The sequence below is a fragment of the Melanotaenia boesemani genome, chromosome 23 (genome assembly GCF_017639745.1).
Source record: "Melanotaenia boesemani isolate fMelBoe1 chromosome 23, fMelBoe1.pri, whole genome shotgun sequence".
NCBI lineage: Eukaryota > Metazoa > Chordata > Actinopteri > Atheriniformes > Melanotaeniidae > Melanotaenia > Melanotaenia boesemani.
The window spans coordinates 19,812,157-19,831,128 of record NC_055704.1 but is presented as its reverse complement, the minus strand read 5'-3'; the positions used below and the strand labels follow the sequence as shown (position 1 = coordinate 19,831,128).

At 39.7% G+C, this 18,972-nt stretch overlaps 1 protein-coding gene across 1 annotated transcript; it reads right to left on the bottom strand.

The window, feature by feature from the left end:
* Nucleotides 1-1,719: 1,719 nt before the first annotated feature.
* Nucleotides 1,720-16,787, bottom strand: gpr37b (G protein-coupled receptor 37b). Its single transcript, XM_041977105.1, has 2 exons — nucleotides 15,051-16,787; nucleotides 1,720-3,335 (listed from the first exon to the last, which is right to left on the bottom strand). Exons 1-2 carry the CDS (start codon nucleotides 16,107-16,109, stop codon nucleotides 2,520-2,522), a joined length of 1,875 nt encoding a protein of 624 aa, XP_041833039.1. The 5' UTR covers nucleotides 16,110-16,787; the 3' UTR covers nucleotides 1,720-2,519.
* Nucleotides 16,788-18,972: the final 2,185 nt, after the last annotated feature.

Sequence of the window (18,972 nt, the reverse complement as noted above, 5' to 3'; positions counted from 1 at the left end):
TAATAACTTTACATATTAAATGTTTACATTGCGTTTTCTGAACATTTTTTAATGTCTGAATTGCAGTAAATAACAGGTTTGGCCCTTGTTCTGACCCAGGTATGATTAATAGGCTAAACAGATTTACAGTACAATACACTTGTATACACTGCAAAAACCACTTCATTGGTTCTCCTTAAAACCCAGGTGAATGAAACTGCTAAGATTTCTGCTAAGCCCCTTCCTCCACATGCAGTTTCCATTGATAATATGGACAAATTTACCAAGAAAATTCTAACACAAATCTTTATTTTAAAACAGAGGTAGACAAAAACCTTCTTCTCATTTTTAGCTAGCCACAAGTGGTGTTAGCTGAAATGGAAGGTGATTTTAGCAGCTATGCTAGCTAGCATACTGAGCTAATGTTAATGGCACAAGTTGGTTGATGAAATTGTGCTAAATATAAAATATGACTGGACTATCAATAATTGGAGGAAGGGTTTAGTCAGTTTTGCCTTATGACCCTCTCAGACTGAACTCTGCTGGGTTTAACACACTGGTAGCAGAGCTTCAAATTGCAAAGCAAAGTAGGTGAAGTTCTCAACATTTTAAGTTTCATTTTGTTGTTAAGAGGCAAGAAATTTCTTGTGTGCATGCACTGTACAATTAATCTGTTCTACTTTTCATCACTGGTATACTTTAAGACAAGATGACTGCCAAGATGGCAGCACTGTTGTCATACTAAGGCCAAAGTTCAGTATTGTAGTTACATGACTGATGGATAACTCCTTAAAACCAAACCTGAAATGCCAAGTGGAATGGAAACCTATTTCCAACACACAGCAGATCTTGAGCTCATCCAAACTATATATAATGTGTTTTCGTTGCATTCTGTTTGAAAGGGCCATTAGAGTTAGTAGTAGCACTTTCTTTACATTAAATGGTAAATAAATAACCTTTAAAATAAATGTAACAGCTGCTTTGTATTTGCTATGGACTCTTAGTGATTATTGGTACAAATATATAATTCCTTGCATATTTACAATCCTTACGCAGTTCTTTAGTATTTACAATGTAATTCTAAAGTATTGACATTGATATATTATAATATGGTTCCATTATAAATTAAATTATTGCATTGTTAAAATGTTACACATGACCAGTAATTATATTTCTGTACCAATGTAATATTAAAATGTGGGTACTATTTCATTATTGCATCTACTGAACTGTACAAAATTAGACACTAGACATCATTCCACCAGTGATGAATAACCAGTAGTTACTGTAAAATAAAGTGCTACTACAGTACCAACTCCATGAAAGGCAAAGATGTCTAAACTGTGTGGCAGCTCAGTATAAATCAGTATTATTTTGTCTTTATCTTCTGCCTTTTGATTGTTTATGGGTCAAGAGCTGCAAATAAGTGTAATCCATCTTCTTGACCAGAAACAACGCAAACAGCTCAGTTCCTTGTGATTCTAAGTGGAACCAATGGATTTGTTGTTTACAGCGCATTCATCCAAGAGCACCAAAGAAAGTGTAGTTTATATACAGCCCAAAGTGTAAGGCGTATCATGATACAACAGTGTAGTGCAGATACCATTTTTTTTATTTTTATCTCAGTCCATCTTGAGTCCTTTCAGTCTTCCATTACTTACCACTCCATTCCCATTCACTTCAATCTTCTTAATCTGTAGCAGATTCATTTGACTCCAATTTACTTTCAATTAATCCTTTCAAAACCTTTTAACTGAAACATGTTTGTAGTTATCTGAGACCAGCCCAGGTATGTCCGAGTCGACTGGATATATTCCAATATTCAGTCTTAAGTATTGTGTACATTTAAATTCTTCACTGCAAACTCCTGCCTGTGTTTTCCTTTTGCAAACGGTTAAAGCCACTGGTTTGCCCTGGGTTGTATTAATTATTGTAAGCCTTGTTCCCATATTTGCACCGATATGCTGTTTGAACTGTAGATTTGCAGCTCATGTGGTTTGTAAACGCAGTTGTGTACTTTTACAGGCAGTGTGAATCTACATGTTTAGCTGGGTACTCTGAGTCATTATACAAAATAAACAATATGACCAGCCAAATTCCTTTAATTTAACAATGACACAGTTTTAAGGTGATTGGTTTTGATTTCTACCTTAAGTTAAATGGTGCAGGGTTCTAATTTCTGAGGAACCAAGGATGAAACAAGTTAAGCAGTTCTCCAAAGTGGCTGAAGTTTCCTAGCCATTTAAAGCCCGTAGAAGGGAAAGTTTCATCCCTGGTGGAACAGCAACCCAGGCCAACAATGAAAACATTTAGCTTTTTATTAGCTGTCCTGTAAAATTTTTGAAAATTATAAAAGTTTAGTATATAGGATCACTGGCTTAATGGATTTTTTTTTTAAATTTTTTTTATGTCCAACCGATTTCTTCCATCCATTAAAAGATTTTAGTGGACTAGAGTAAGGCATATCTCTTCTAGCCAAGTCTGAGAAATGCTAGCCACAGGCAGACTAGTGAAATCTTTCCCTGATGAGGAATGTCTCTCTAGCAGTTGGAGCCAGCAGGTGTATAGTTACTCAACTCCCTGCGGATGGTGCTGAATGGCGACAGCTCCAGCTCAGTGGTGCACTCGTGTTCGTTATCGTCACTGGCAGTGGCCGAGGAGGGCGCATGGTTACAGCAGCAGCAACAGCAGCAGTCCAGAAAGGCCCTGCCCAGCGGACGACACAGGAGAAGCAGCAACGCTGGGGTCACGGCAGCCCGACAGAACAGCAGCAGCTGGGAGAGAAGATGTAGGACAGACATGGTGTGCTCAGGAACACCAGCTGCCATGTATGCAGAAACTATGTTGCAGATATTCTCAGGCACCACACATGCACCATACACAATAGCCAGCGCCACAACAGTGCAGTTCATCTGGCTCTCTAGCCGGATCTGCTTCTTATTGCTGCGAACACTGGCCTGCTCTGCACGCCGGATCTTGCGTGCCGTCACCAGTGAACAACCGATGGTGAAGAGGGTTGGGAGGCAAAAGTAGCAGCCGAAGCACCACCAAAGCCGAGCACCCTCGTAGGTCAGACCTAGAACGTAGAGCATGTCAGGGAGTGAGGTGGATATCCTGATAATACAGCGCTCAACTTGAGGCTCATCCGGGAGTCCCGTGTCCTCCTCAACAAGCTGCCGAATAAGGAGCTCTGGTAGGGCCAAGAGGAGGGCACCAATCCAGATAACGGCTAGCTTGGCAGTTGTAGAAGTGCAGTTCTCTATCATCTCGTAGTACATTTGGACGTTGGTCGCAGCACGGAAGCGGTCGATGCACAGAGCGCACAGGGTGAAGGTGGTCACACCCAGAGAGGCCACCTGAGCAAACAGAAAACAAGAGAGAAATTCTTATATCATTAAAGTTAATTTAAAGTAATTTAAAGCGCATGAAATGTTGAGCTGTTAGCTTTAGTAGCTTGCAGAGGCTTTACTTAATTGAATCACACTGCCCCAAGAGCGCTTGAGCTAATAAATGATTATTTACAATTACTTCAAAATGTAGGTGGGTTTATGTACATGCAGTTTCAAGGCTGCTGCAACACTTTTCTGAGATATAAAGGTGGTTGTCAAAAATGAGAAAAATCCCAGATTGTCTTTAATATAATATGAAAATTGCATTTTGTAATAATAAAGAATGGCTGTCGGTAAAGTGAAGATTTCTCCATCTTCACAAAGTAGGACACACATTAATGGTACTGTCCTGAAGGTGCACCTGGCACTGCTGCAATTACAAGCAATAGAGCAACAAAAGAACTATTAAGAGATTTTGGCTCCTATTAACCATCTCTAATTTCCCTGAAAGTGTATGTGTGTGTTTGTGTGTGTGTGTTAAAAAGGGAGACCTTAAACTAGACACAAACAGAAGAAAATTGCACATACATCTAAGAAGAAAGAGGTAGTCACAGCGCAGCAGATATGCAGCACGTCCTTCACATTTAAGTTGTAAAGATTAAATAAAATGCCAAAGAGCATGCAGATTTTTTCATCAACTGAAAGCATTTCTTGGATTAAATTGGCATTTTGGGTACAACTGCAGCTGGATAGGGTGTGCACTCCCATCCTAACATGAACCAGCACCAAATGAACTTCCTCCCCCTCCCTACTGTCTATCCTGTCAAACCATGCTAACCTTATATCCCACTGGCTCTTGCTTATCTCTCCTTATCTTTTTCCTCTCCTTCTCTACTCTTCACCCTATGTTCCTTTTTACAGTCCCCTCCCTTCATCCCTCCCTTCACATCAAATCTAATTACAACAGCCAGCTTCCCAGATGGCCCCAGTGAGCTACAGCTTTAGTGTTGTAAACATACTTCTTGGACAGATATAGACGTACACGCACTGCAAGATGTTCTATCTGTAGGATGAGCACACACACATGTACAGGCTGACTGACACACATAAAGGTCCTAACCAGGCTAATGAAGGGCAACCATATGGAAGCGCGAGGAATAAATGGGGTAGAAAAAAAGAGCTGCAGGCTTCAACACAGTGAAAAGTAACTGTGATCAAAGTGACTTCTGGACATGGAAGATTTCTTATGTGTCATCAAGCGGCCATCTTTTAACTATAATTATGGTGAAGTTTGACCAGGCCAGTGCAATTATCAAACATTTTATAGCAGTTTGTGACACATACACATTAGTACACAAGACAAAACATTACAGTTAGTCCTGTCAGTGTGTTTGTGTACTTTAATGTCAGTAAATAGAAACACCATTCTAATGTCCATATGAACAAAATAAGAGCCCTAAAACTCAACCATTTGTCATGTTTATCTGTAAATATGTAGATTTAAGCAGCCTTTGGATGTGGTGGAACAGTTATGCTTGTTTTATGGATGCTCCTAACTGAGTTAAATGACCAGAAGTATCAAAGTGACAGCTATGGTTTCAGCTTCTCTAAAGCTCTAAATGCTAAAGAAAGGCGTCTCAATGCTTCCATTATTTTCTGTCTCCATAGGAAACACTATACTATTCTTTATAAGAGAAAAGAAAAGGCAGGAATAGTCTACATGTTGCAATCAGAAAATTTAAAGTGACACCATTCTTTTCATTTTCCTGTGTTTTCTTTACTTTTTTAAGGAGTTATGACACATTTTAGCTGATGGCCACAGTAAAACAGTGAGCGAGAACATTATTTTTCAACAGCTGTGGTTTCACTATTTCAGATCTACATCTTAGCTGAATCCAAGTGTGGTTATATTCTATCCATTTATTTTCTATACCGCTTCGTCCATTGGTCGCGGGGAAGCTAGAGCCTGGACAGGTCACCAGTCCATTGCAGGCGTGGTCGTATTCTTGTTGGAAAACGAGAGATAACTTTTGACTATTAACCCATGTATTCATTCTACTCAACTATTTTTGAGTTTTCAGACTGACCACTAAAACGAACAGCCAATGATGTTTTGAAAATGTTTAATGGTTATTCAAATTTGTTAGCAAGATGAAAATGATAGAAGGCTGTTCCAAGGTGGTGTTAACTGCATATTTTGCTCCTGTCTTCCAGAATATAAAAACACCATATGGAAAAAGGATTAAATCTTGATTTTCATTAAAGGGGAGTTTGAGTAGGATTTTAAAAACCTCGCACACCTGTAGTTTGATCAAACATGAACACATAAACCACACATGCCACTGGTTGCTGGATTGCTCACTGCATTTTTTAATTTTGAGATATAGATCCAGTTTTATTTTGTCTATGTAAACATCCCAAACTCATGAGAACCAAGTAGTTTCCTTTTATTTATTTAATTTATTTTAATTAAGCATCATAGCAGGCTGTCTTTGTGACCCACATCTGACTCTCACAGATACCCATCTGGTACAGATGCACAGGTGCTTGCACATGGTGAATATTTCATGGCTTGAACAACAGGGCTGGAATGGCTTTAAAGGCAGTCATGGAGGCACAGGAAACGCAGCTTTGATCTGTTTGTCAGGGTGGAGTGCAAGGGCAGGACGAACAAGCATAGTTTTGTACTGATGGGGAGATGAGGAAGCAAAATAGTCCAAGAGTCAGAGCTGAGGAGAGGGTAAAGTAGACAACTGAGAAACAGACACAACAGAATAAAAGGAAGGGAAAAAAATGAGAGCAAAAGAAAGAACAATGAAATACAACTTTGCTTTGTTAGAGCCAATATAAAGTGATCGGAGGAATGTGGTCACAACAGCAGCCTTGACCTTGTCATGTTCATTTCACCTGCAGTCACAAAGACGGGCCTGAAGTTTTACCAATTATTTCAAACTATAATTAAATAATGAGTAATAGAAAGTAATGAACCACATTTATTGAAATAAAACATGAGGGTTGTGCATAAATTCTCTCAAGTTATGAAGCAAATATCTAGTATTCTGCCATTCTTTTATAAATATAGTAATCAGTTATTTTAGACAATGTTTTTTCTTGGCAGGTCCGTACTTTGTCCATATGTAAAGGCTAATTCATAGAAATCCTCCACATGTAAAAAAGCCTTGAAGTTAATGTATCTTTTTTAATAGATTTCTATTTTAAACAGAAAATATTTTATTTATAACTGTTTTAATATGGCACTTAAATGCATCTGCAGCAGCCATAACTCATAATTTGTTAGGTTTGTTGCTTTTAAATTAGTTTTTATGAATAGTTTTCCTCCCCTTTTCTCCATGCAAAGCTAAGCTGACCTAAATTGACACAATCCGTCTTTGAGCTCACATTTTAGTGCCGTTTTTAATAATGGCCCATTAACTTGTTGATTAAAGGTCCTGAGAGCCGATGGGATAACGGCTCTTGTTATTAACGGAGTCTGAACAAGGAGTAGTAAAAGTATGGGCGATCGCCGAGTGACTACAGACACTGTCTACGGTAATGGATGATATCAGGTGATGAATGGGCTAATGTTTGAAACACAACAATGTAGAACCACAACCATTTATTCAGTACAGTCTCAAAGTAATGAGGCAGGGGAGAAAGGGTTATTCCACCTGTGGTACTTATTCTATGCGGAGATGTGACCCAGTGAAGGCTGCAACAGACCATAACTCTAACCAAAAAGGCTCTGCCTCTGACAGCCGCCATCCATCAGCAGGGTTGCACATCCAGGAGAAACAAAAGTGATGAGGATTAGAACATAAGCCTATTTGTGAGTGTGTTTGCATCTGTACATGTCCATGTTCAAGCAGAATTGTTGAAATGAGTGCATGTACTGTATAAGCAGGTACAATGCTGAACCATTCATTTTATTCATGGTCACAGCAACTTGATGGATTTATTTATTTTTTTACATACTGTGCTCAAGCTTTTTGTTCTACTATATACATGAAACTCTTTGTCTCTTGTGTATAAATTTTAGAAATTAACCTGTTTTAAACATTTAAGATGTGATACATGTGTATGCAGACCCCTTGATCAAATATACACCATAGCCGTGTGTGATTCTACTATTAAAATGCAGCTGACAAAGGATTCGTTATTGATTCTACATCAATATTTAATACAAGACTTCCACATAAACATCAGATGGTCAGTAATATTACTACACTAACACTGCACCAAGTGAGGAGAGCCAGAACACTAAAAATTGTATCAGTTGTATATTATTAATACTATACCGGCCAACCAGCTGATGCCTAACTCAGATCGAGCAGTGAAAGCACCGCATACACCCACGCTTTCCCAGCAAAACCAAATTTACATTTACAGTTTGGCTTACAATACCCCTTAAAGTCAACCGGATGCTATTAAAAGGAATAAAAAAAAATCTGTAGAGTACTGATAAAATTCAAAGGTGGCTTATCTGAACACTACACCGGTGAGGCATCATGGTGAATCCATGGATGCTAACACTTCTAGCACAAGCAAATACCAGCAACGCACAACAACAAAGAAATGGATGTTAAAGATTTTCTCAGTTACAACTTAAAGGTCAAACTGAGGTTAAAGGTAACTACAGCATCTTATACCTGATGTGTGTATTTCAGTTCAATTCAGCTTTATTTTCATGGCACCAATTCACAACAAAGTCTTCTCCGTGTGCTTTTACCAACACAACAGAAAACAATTCATTGTAGTCCAATTCTAATTTAATTCAAACAAAATCATTATATATGCTATTTTATTGACAACTGTGTGCTAGATGAGTATTTTTAAGAAAGCCAGAGACACATTTTTTGTACTTTTTTTTGCTATAAATTAGCAAAAACACTTAATACACAAAAGGCATAAAACATCCTCGTGGAATTAAAGATGCCTTTTTGTTTTTGCATAAAGATGTAGATGACAACATTTTGCATTCTGCTCTGGAATAACAAATAAAATCTACCAACACATTCAGCTTATTTTCACATCTATCAACCACCAATTAGTTCTTCACATAGCGTGGACAGAATAAAAGCAACGTGAATGTGAAGGCTGATATCAGGCAATTCAAAGAAATCTCGACTGTCCTCGGTGAATGAGGTTGTTTAGCTGTGGAGATTGTTCCGTTATCAAACTATTTTAGATGTTTGAATGCTTTGGACTTTATGAGTATTTCACTCTTGTTTGTGAGTTTTTTTTTATTAATTTTTGTTTTTAAGTTCAAGACTGAACCTTCGAGTTTCTCTGTTATTCTGTAATAAATTTCCTCCGTAGATGGAGTTTTCACTCATCTCTCAGAGACTTTGGAGGAATAATTTGACAGTTTTTTAAGGAGGAAATCAATATTGTTCCTGTGTGTGTGTGTGTGTGTGTGTACCTGACAAATATGTCTGTGCTTCTGTCTTTTCTTATTTTGAACTAACAGTAACACAGTTCTCTTTCATTGTTTCTGCCTCAGCACTGTGTCTGGGGCCATTTCTTCTGGGAATTAAATTTCTAAAACATTACATCATATCTCAACCTGTGGCAGATTTTCCCTGGATAATTAGAAAAAAAAACAAACAAAATAAATAAACATTCGGCCCTTAATGCTGACCTAGTCCATGTTGAACCAAAACTGATGTGCTGTTCTTTTTATTTTATAAATAGAGCTGCATTTGTGCTATGAGCTAGCCCTGCAACCATTTTGGTAAGTATCATAAATATAGTTACTTAAAGATATTCATCTATTGGGTTTGACAGTTTTTGGAATTTCTTGATAGGAAAAAAGGTAGACTGTATATTAGTCTATTATTGTTAATCATAGATAGATCATAGTTTTTCTTCAGCAGCTGCATGATAATGACAAACTTGAATGAAACAGGAAAATTTAGGTCTAAAGAAAATTACTGGGTATATTATTTACCCAGTAACTAACCAGTAAAAACAGTAATCATATAATTCAATAAGTTCATTTCGAAAGTAGCATTAACGAACACTGAACAGCATAGTCGCTTTATAATGGCTGTTACTAAATATTTCATATTTACATGTATAATTAACAGTTTTATTAACTGCACCCAACAGCAACCCTAATATTTACTGCAAGCTGATGTATGATTATGTTTTAACGCATAAAAACACAATATTTACTCATCCATGGACAAAAGGATTGACTAGGCTAACTAACATGCATTATGTAGAGCTACTAATTACAAACCCTTCAGAATTTACATCTCATTATCATCCAAGTGCCTCGTGTGCAGGCCAACAGTGCATAGGGCACCAGATCTACAGTAGTGTGTTTTTACCATTAAAGTGAACACTATACATTAAGCACATGGATAATATTGTGTGAATGTGCTCGCAATGTCTGTGTTTATCTCTGTGCTGTGAGTGTGTCCCCACCCTTAGGCTTCTTTTTAATCACAGATAGCTGATGCAAAGAGAAGGAGGGGTTGGGGGGTAAAATAGCCGTTGGCTGTGATCAGGAGAGGCAAGGCCATCCCACCCATCTGGAAGATCAGCACACTCCACTGACTTTGTGTTTCAATGTATGTGTCTACATAATAGATAGTTAGCTAGATAGTATGACAAAAAGACGTGGATGTGGGGAAGAATGAAGATAAGGTTGCACACAGATAAATGACCTATTTTTTTTTTTTTTAATAAAGTGATGGATATCTTCAGTGTGATCCATAATGTTTGTAAGACTTATTTGATTCATGGGTAAATGATTATTTTGCAATATGAAAGGATGAAAAAGAAAACTTAAACTCCATCTGGACTCTCCTGGTCCTGTGAAAAGAGGTTATAGTCATAGACATAGAGCAACAACATTCTGATTCTAGTGTAGTTATTATAGCGAGTGTGTTTGTGTGTGTGTTGTGTGCTGTAATAGCGAATGTGTCAAGCTGATATATGTCCTGCCATTACCACCAATTTCAACACTATACATGGACCCACCTCTGGCCCTTTGTGGCTTCATGCAGCCTTGTTCTGTCTCACCTCTTTCTTTATTTCTTTGCTTCCACCAATCTATTCTCTCACTTTCCTCAGCTCCTGTGTTGCTGTCTTTGAAAAGTCTGTTCCCTTCACTGCCTGTTGGAGCCCATTGTACCAATGCAGAGACAGCCAACAGTTTCTGACTGCAGGGTATTGTACAGTGCACACAGTGGAGGCCACATGCAGCACAAAATAAGGGATGAAATTGACCATGATGAGAAAAAAAAAAGATTTGGCTGCCTTTTACACCACTGTAACCGTAGTTAGAAAAGTTTGAAATATCAACACTTGGGAAATTCTATTTATCCATTATTTTTTTCTATCCTTAATGCTCTCAGGTGAGAGGTTGTGGTACATCATGGAGGGACCGCCAGTGCAGTACAGACAGATGCTGGTTTATGAACTGTGTTTAAAACAAGCTGTATTGGTTTTCTCCTATTTGGCCCACAGCACATAATAACCATGATTTCTAGAAGTAATCTTAAAATGAGTTTCTTTTTTTTTAGTTCTGGCAATGTGAAGGTGTTGTACGACATGCTTTAACTTGCATTTGTGGATGTAGAGACTATGATGGTTTTCAGAAGGGTTCCTGAACTCATGCAGTGATCTAAATAAGAAATCTGATTTTAGTACAGTGCTGCTTACATTCTCAAAGATTTCAGCCACTTACTACTGGTTTTTTCTTGTCTAGAATCCTGTGAATGTTTTGACAGTACTCTGCCTGGTGGCTGATTCATCCATCATCATCTACACCTGCTTTATTGTGTTCAAAGCCCCAAGAGGCAGTCTTTCCAAGCTGCCACGGGCTGAGATGCAGAATAGACTCCAGAGAGGTAGGTAGCCAGCAACAACTGTGCACGCTCAAAGTCAAACCTATGACCAAACTGAATAGATAAAAACAAGAACAAAAAATATGCAATGTCTTGCATGGTTTGGAAATGTCAAACCCAGGATCCATAATATCATTCTCTGTCAAATTATACAACATATTAATGCAATCAATGCAGACCATAATGGTTCAGACTGTACAGAAGAAACCATGGCTACCTAACCTGGTCTTTGGGGAGCTTCTAGATTTAAGTCACATGGTGATAATTGCCAGTTAGTTGTAGATCAAGGAAAAAATATAAGTATGCCAGCTAGGAGTGCTCATTAGGCTACTCCATACACGTAATTGCATGATTATAAAAGGCAACCCTCATGAGCAGCTTTAATAATTAAGAATGCACGATTTCACTTTAATATGGTTTAGATTTAGACATTTTTTAAATAAAAAGATTGCCTTTAGAGCTCTGATAATGCATTCACTTTGTCAGGCAATGACTCATAAGCATATGTTTATCTGTGTGTAATGAGAAAATTTCAAATCAATCTATTACAGCAGCATACTGTTGTTTTTTTTCTTTTGTTTTTAATGAACCTTGACAAATGACTCACTCCCCTCTCAGTATATAGTGTTTACTGAACTTATTTTTCTACTTTAGCCTAGTTACAAATCTTCTCCTAATAGGCTGCTGGGTGCAAACACCCCATTTATTACCTACTAATTTGCTGCTGTGAGAATCCCTGCCAAGAAGGGTCATCTGCAGTAACAGAAGCATAGAAGGTGAGCAACCTATGGGATAATGCTGGTAAGCCAATGCCAGCCTTTTCATTTTATGTGGCATTCTTGCGATTTTCCAGCTGTGTTTCTATCTCACACTTGAAGATTGCTTTTTCTTAGAGGTTTGGAAATTCCACACTTCAGTGAACGCTGAATAAAACAAGGTTTACCAAAGGCAGAACCACGGGAGGCTGCTCTCAGCGGACACTCATATATTAACTATACAACCTTCTGATTCTGCATGCACATCCAAAGTGTTTGTGTTGCATGTGTATTTGCATGCATGAGCGACTGAGTCTGTGTCTTTATTCCAAATGTTAATGCCCCCTGTGACTCAGTTTGGGTTAAGTGAAGAATGAAGTCACCCCATTGTGTGTGTGTGTTTCACTGAATGTTCCACAGAGAGAGTGTTGGCCTCAGGCTGCATTACTCATGGCCTGTTTTGACACATGCATGCACACACACTTCAATAAACAGAGACAGGACCCGGTGCACATGTCCTGATGGATGCGTCTTCACGTAAAAAAATAAACACATGGAGACAAATGAGCACCACTTCCTCACAAACACACACCCTGCATTAAAAATAGCCATTTGGTCTATATACTGGAAGTTTGCTAGTTTGGTTTATTAAAAAATATCCTGTGGTCCTTGGGGCAGTGCATATGCAGAGACACAGGGAGGGCGTCTGTTTTCTCTGATCCCACAATAATTGTAGCATCTGTAGTCACAAGGTGTTCGCAGCATAACCTACTGTGCAATATGTTAATAATACTGTAGATTGTGTTTTGCTCATTGAAAATGGTCAATGTCAAAATATCTCTGCTTATTGATTTGGAATGATGGGCTGCTGAAAATAAATGTATATAGGAGTCTGCCAGAGGGTCTTTGCCTTTACAACTCTCACAAAATGAAGCAAAGAATATTCACTACTTTCCTGCAAAACTCTGTCACAGATCAACATGTTGGAATTCCCGTTTCATGGAAGGTCAGCAAATAAATATGATGCAGCTTCCTCATGAAAGTAGTGTGAACGTATAGGCATTAAGTTTAACTCCTCTACGGTGACAAGCTAATTTCAGAAGGTTGAAAACAAGCCATCAAATATAAAAAAAAAAAAAAAAAATCACATCATTGTAGTTTACTATCTGGGGATGCTGATGCAAGATAGCAGTTGCAGCCAAGAGACAAATATTTCTCAAACAGCATTAAAAACTAAAAAGATTGTAATTTTTTAGAGGGTTTGTATTTGGGTGTAGATGGCATGTGAAATGTCTCTTAAATAGGTATGCTGTAATTTAAAAGTTCAGTTTATGATTAATGATTTAGACATGAGATTGCTGGCTAATAAAGCAAGGATTTTAAACTGATGGACCTCTGTCTTGAAGCAATTTATGAAATAAAATCAACTACATGACAAAAGTCAACAGGGGTTTGATAAAAAGAAAACAGGAAAAGGAAATGCAGCAACACCACTGTTTCAAGTAAACATGCCCTCCTAGTAACAGAACTTCCAACATGGTTGTGGCCACTGTTATTAGGATCGAGAATATAACATGATCTCATCTTAAAATAAAGGAGGTTGGTCTCAACATGAGTCCTTGTAACTTTAGAATCTGTGGAAAGCTGACATTAAAATCAGGCAGGGAATCAGGTTTCCTGATATTTATATGCACCTCATTTCTACACAATGAAACTTACAAAATAAAACCTGGATGCCAGGTCATACTTCAAAATGGGATTTTTCAACAACAATTAGGATGATGGGGACCCAAAATTGAAATTCTGGGTTCAGCAAACAGGTCAGTCCTACCAGTTTTTTTCTTTTACACAAACTTTTTCTAACATACTGGACACACAGTTTTTAATATCAATCCACGTCTCCAGACCTGGATTCCATCTCCACTGCTGCTATCTGTTTGGTTTTCTTCAAATTGTTTAAGATAAATCTGATGGCACTGTTTTTGTGGGGAATAGCACCTCTCCGTTTTTCTGGCACATTCCAGGGTTAAGTTAGATGCTTCTTTACTATTTGGTGGAGATGGCCTGAGTACCACAATATTAAAAAGAGGGAGGGGGTGTCTTAAAATAAAAAATATTTCTATTTATTACTTTTTTTTTTTTTTTTTTCGAAGTATGCCCCTTGGTGCCCTAACTCATTTTATCACTTCAAAGTGGCAACCTGTTTAGGCCCTATTCACCCAGGAGGTGGGGAACATGGTATCTTGTCGTCTGTTTTGGCTTCATGCCTGGTTATACAAACCCAGGAAAGCTATGCTTCCTCGTGATTTCTGGAATTTCTGTCCTTGCCTTCTTCCTTAAACATTTTTCTTCACTCATCAGTCTCAGAATTGCAAAATTGTTCTTTACAAGCATACATTTAAACATCTTGCTTCTCAACTATCTTTCTATTGACCGTCCCTGAGATCGGCAGTACCAACAGATGTCACAAACAAGCTTGAGACCTGAGATTTTGTTTTACACAAAAACAGTAGGTGAATCTGACACTGGTGAAACTGAAGTAGCTAAACACACAAAGGAGAGGGCTCAGCATGCTGTAAACAGCTCACCAGCCTGTCTTAATGTGGTGTTGAAGGTGACTGCTTGCTTAAAAACACAGGTTACCTGCTCTAATATCCTTTTTCTTCAGTTGTGTGTTTACTGGAAGCAACAGGAGGAACTAATCGGCTACAAACTTTATCATAATGAATATGAGACTGTGAGCTACTGCTGATAATCCTGGTGTATCTTTTTGTCTTAATGCCCTGAGGGCAAGGCGAAACTGTTGTGCAACAGGTTTTACAAGTGACTAACTGTTATTAGCAAATGTGACAACTTACAGCTGTGCCAATGTACTCTCAAGCTCAGCTGAAACTTGACCTGGATATGTATGTAGGCAACACAAGTGTGGAAACCACTTGTCAAATAGCTGAAAGTCCAACAGATGATGTCTGTTATTTAGAGGTGTGATCACAGACATAAGTTGTGCAAGACACTTAGGGGACCTCTTTAAAAAGCACTGCTTCTAGGCAGTTCTGCAACAACGTGAGATGATTGTTACTGCAAGCTCTGGAGTAGAATGAAAACTCAAAATAAAAACAGGACAGAATTACCTCCACATAGGGCACAACTTTGCAGGTGAATTCTCCCAGCAACCAAGACTTTGTCAGCTCGTGGAAAACCACCATAGGCAGGCAGAAGAAGATGAGCACAAAATCCCAGACAGCCAAGTTGGCCAGCAGCGAGTTGGAGATGCTCTTCATGTAATAGTTCTGGCACACGATGCACAGGATGGCAATGTTGCCCGCTATCCCCACTAGGAAAATTACGCCGGAGACGCACGTAATCGCGTAAGCTCCAAAAGTCTCACTTGTCACCGGGTAGAAGGGGTTTTTGATCTCGTCACCAAAATCCTGCGAGCCGGGAGGGGTGATCGGCGTGGCGTCCCATGGGTTCTCCTCTTTGAAAGTGAATAACTCGGCCCTCCTGGTAAAAAGGTCAAAGGGCAGGTCGGTGGAGGTGAGGGCCACCGGTTTGGGAATCGGTTCCCACGGCGACGCGTGAGGTTGAGGCTGAGACATAACTGCAGAGCTTTTGTTCAGCCGGCTTCTCCCCCTCTTCCAGGCTTTTCTCTGCTCGTCTTTTGTGCCTCTCGTGTGCTTGTCGCCCTCCTCTAGTCCCCCTCCTCCGCCCAGTGAGGAAGGCTTAGCTGCATTGTAGTGTCCACCTGCTGGCGTCCCTGTACTACCGAGGCCGCCATTCAACTTTATCCTCTTATTATGGTGGCGCGTCGCGTCCCAGTGTGAGACGCCGCTGGGATCCTCCATGGATGTCACAGTTCTATTGAAGTCGCGTTTGTTGTGCCCAACTCGCTTAATTTCTCCTGCAATTACCCTCTTCCAGGGGTGAGTGGAGTTGAGAGTCCCCCTGATATTTGCCCGCTGCACCTGCAGCTCCGCCGGAGACGCACCTGTGGCGTATCCCGAATAGAGCGCACGGTCCCGGGCTTTGTTTTGATGACTTTCCCGGAGCGCCCCGTGGAAAGTCCTGCCAGAGTACGCGCTGCCGTTGCTGTCCTCTTCGCTTCGAACTTCTCCATCATTTTTCCGGGATAACAACACATGTATATGGGCTAGTAACACAAATAACGTCCTAAGCGACAAAATCTGCATGATCCAGGAATTATCCGAGCGCAGTTTTAGTCCTCACGAGTGCTTTCTCATACCTGTATGGCAGCTGAGAGATCCGTTCAGTCAACACCCATATTGGAGAAAGCACAGAGGGTTGCTCTGGGTTGCAAAAAGACAAGTTACATTTGTGAAGCGGGCTCTGCAAACTTGGCTTTCCTTGTTGTCCACTATGTTGCTAAAATATTTTCCAACGCGGTGCTTCTCTGTCTCTCTCGTTTGAAAAGTCTTAACATAACCGAGCAGGACAGCGAATCGGTGGGATCCAGAAAGAAAGATGCAAACAGATGAAAGGGGGGATTTCAGCACACAGTCTGTACAGCATCCAGTTTCCAGCAGATCCTCAATGTTAGTGTCGGTGCCTTCCTTCACTGGGTTGGGTCGGAAGCAGCAGCAGCAGCGTCAATGCGGTGCAGTCCGCGAAAAGCCCACCAGGCTGCGATGCACCGAAGTGGCGAGCAGGGAGGGTGAAATATAGGGAAAGAGGGGGAGTGGAAAGCGGTTGCTCCTCTCTGAATCTTGTCTCATCCTCCCTTGCGTCCGATATTTTTCCTCTTTCGCTTTCTGCTCTGGTAGGACCGTGCGCTAGAGGAAAATGGACTCCCCTGGCGGCTAACCCCGATCTGTCATTCCTCATCCATCATGGAGCATCCAGCAGCCCCGGAGCAGACTACGGCTATAGCCCCCCCGGCAGACAAGCCTGCCACGCCCGACAAGACGTGCTAATAAATGTGTCCTCCAGTTTTAACTGTAATTTTTACGCACAGGCGTCGCTGTGAATCAATAGAATAGAAATTAAGCAGATGATGTCAGTTATAAATTGTTTAAAAGTAAAGTGAACAGAATCTTAATAACTAAGAGATTTATACTTGTTTCAACAGAAAACCAACTCTACAGGACAACTAACCCCCTGACTGTGACATTCTGAATAGATTTACCCAAAAGCACACATTTTACCCTGGCATATATTTTGATGTATTAAAAATAATACTTTAACACTAAACATTTCACACAGGGAACGCAATAATTGTCTATTTCCCAGATGTGCTGTTTTCAAAAGAATCTACTGTTGCACAAGAGCTCTAAAAGCTGTATTTTGTCACATCTCACTCTTGGGTTCAGTCACTACATCCTCACTATGATAACTGCAGCACTACCTTTTCTATAAGTGAGTCTCATTTGTTGTCTGAGCTGACTTCACTCAGCTGTAGGGGATGTGGGCATTGATTAAGGGTGTTGTACAGCTGCAGGCATCAATATCTACATAACTCATACTTGATAAGCTTCTCAAGTTCACATGTTTGTAACCAAGCTGCTTTAAGTCGATCTTGAGCTTGCAGATGTTGATCAATGAAAAGTTTATTGAAACCATCTGCTTATTCACAGCACCCTATTTAAACTCGGACTTGACTGTATGAGTACAGTTTCGTAGTGTAATTTATTCATCTAGAGATGATAAACATTGCCAAATCCTACAACAAGTTATAACTTTGAGCATCCAGTTATGAGGTCATCTGCAAGAGCAGCAGGTGAATACTCAGTTTTTTTTTATTTGATGTGCTGGGATTAGGACAGATAAAGTGGTAGAGCTTAAGGACCAAATGTGATGCCAAATGTTAGGCTCAGAGTACCTCAGGACATCTGTGGCTCAGGTGGTTGCTTTTTGATCTCCTGTTTGTGTAAAGTTATAATGTAGGATTTTCCTAGTATGCAGAGTTTAGCACAGCATAAGAATGATAAAAAAAAAGTCACATAAGACTGATTGATGCACATGGTGAGCTACTGTAAAAATACACATGCTGGGGCCTCTGTACACATCCTTAGTGATGTTCTTAAAGGTGTGTCCAGAGGCATCAGCAGATGCATAACTGTCTGATTTAATTACACAAAAGAGCTGTTCCACAAAACAAACACTTAAACATAATTTGGAAAGCAAGCTCCTCAGTTTTGCTAAATTGAGGAAGAGGAGAAGCACAATGGAGGCAGCATGACACTTTAAAATATTCCTGAAGAAAAATACTAAAGTAGGGAATGAGAGAAAAAATCTTCCAAACAGTTAATCTGACAGGGTTGGCGGTGATATGCTTGACTAGAAAAGATAATGATAGGGTACTGTGATTAACTACATCCAAACCCACAGCCTATAAGTAAGCATGCCCAGTGTTCAGTCAATAATTCAACAGGCTCTCAGGACTAAATTAAGTGATCATATTATGTCTCAAGTACTTTAAGTACTGCAAATGGAGCCAGACTGATGGAGACTCAGACCACTGGACTCTGTAGGGAAAAGAGAATACATTTTCAGGCACATATGGCTGCACACAAACACACATTTAGGGATGCAAGGATGGAAGCAAAGGGCACTTTACAGATTTTAGAAATTGAAGCACATGCTTGTGCACCACTCACATCCAAGCAAATGGGTATAAAAGCTTCTTTTCACATTTCATTTTCACACCTGGGTATTTGTGTTTTTGCAAGACACATATGTCATTGGTGAGAGACTGAGAGGGCGGGTGGTGTGTTGGCAGACAGAATGGACATCTAGCTGGTGACCTTCTACATCAAATAGGTGAATGGAGCCAACTCCAGCCAGGGGAGGGATCACACAAACACTCCGCACACACCACACACAAGCACACTGAGCCAAGTTTCACTATGGGGGAGAATACTGATGATGGATAACTTGAGCTGCTTTTGCCACTGACTTTGCTATGACTGTAAAAAGTTCTACATGTATGCAGCATTCACTGTGAATTGCTTACTTCTGATGCAGTTTATGTCTATGGCCACTAAGTCAAATAATATGAAGTAAAGGCCTAATTAGAAGTCATGTGGTTTGCTCCCA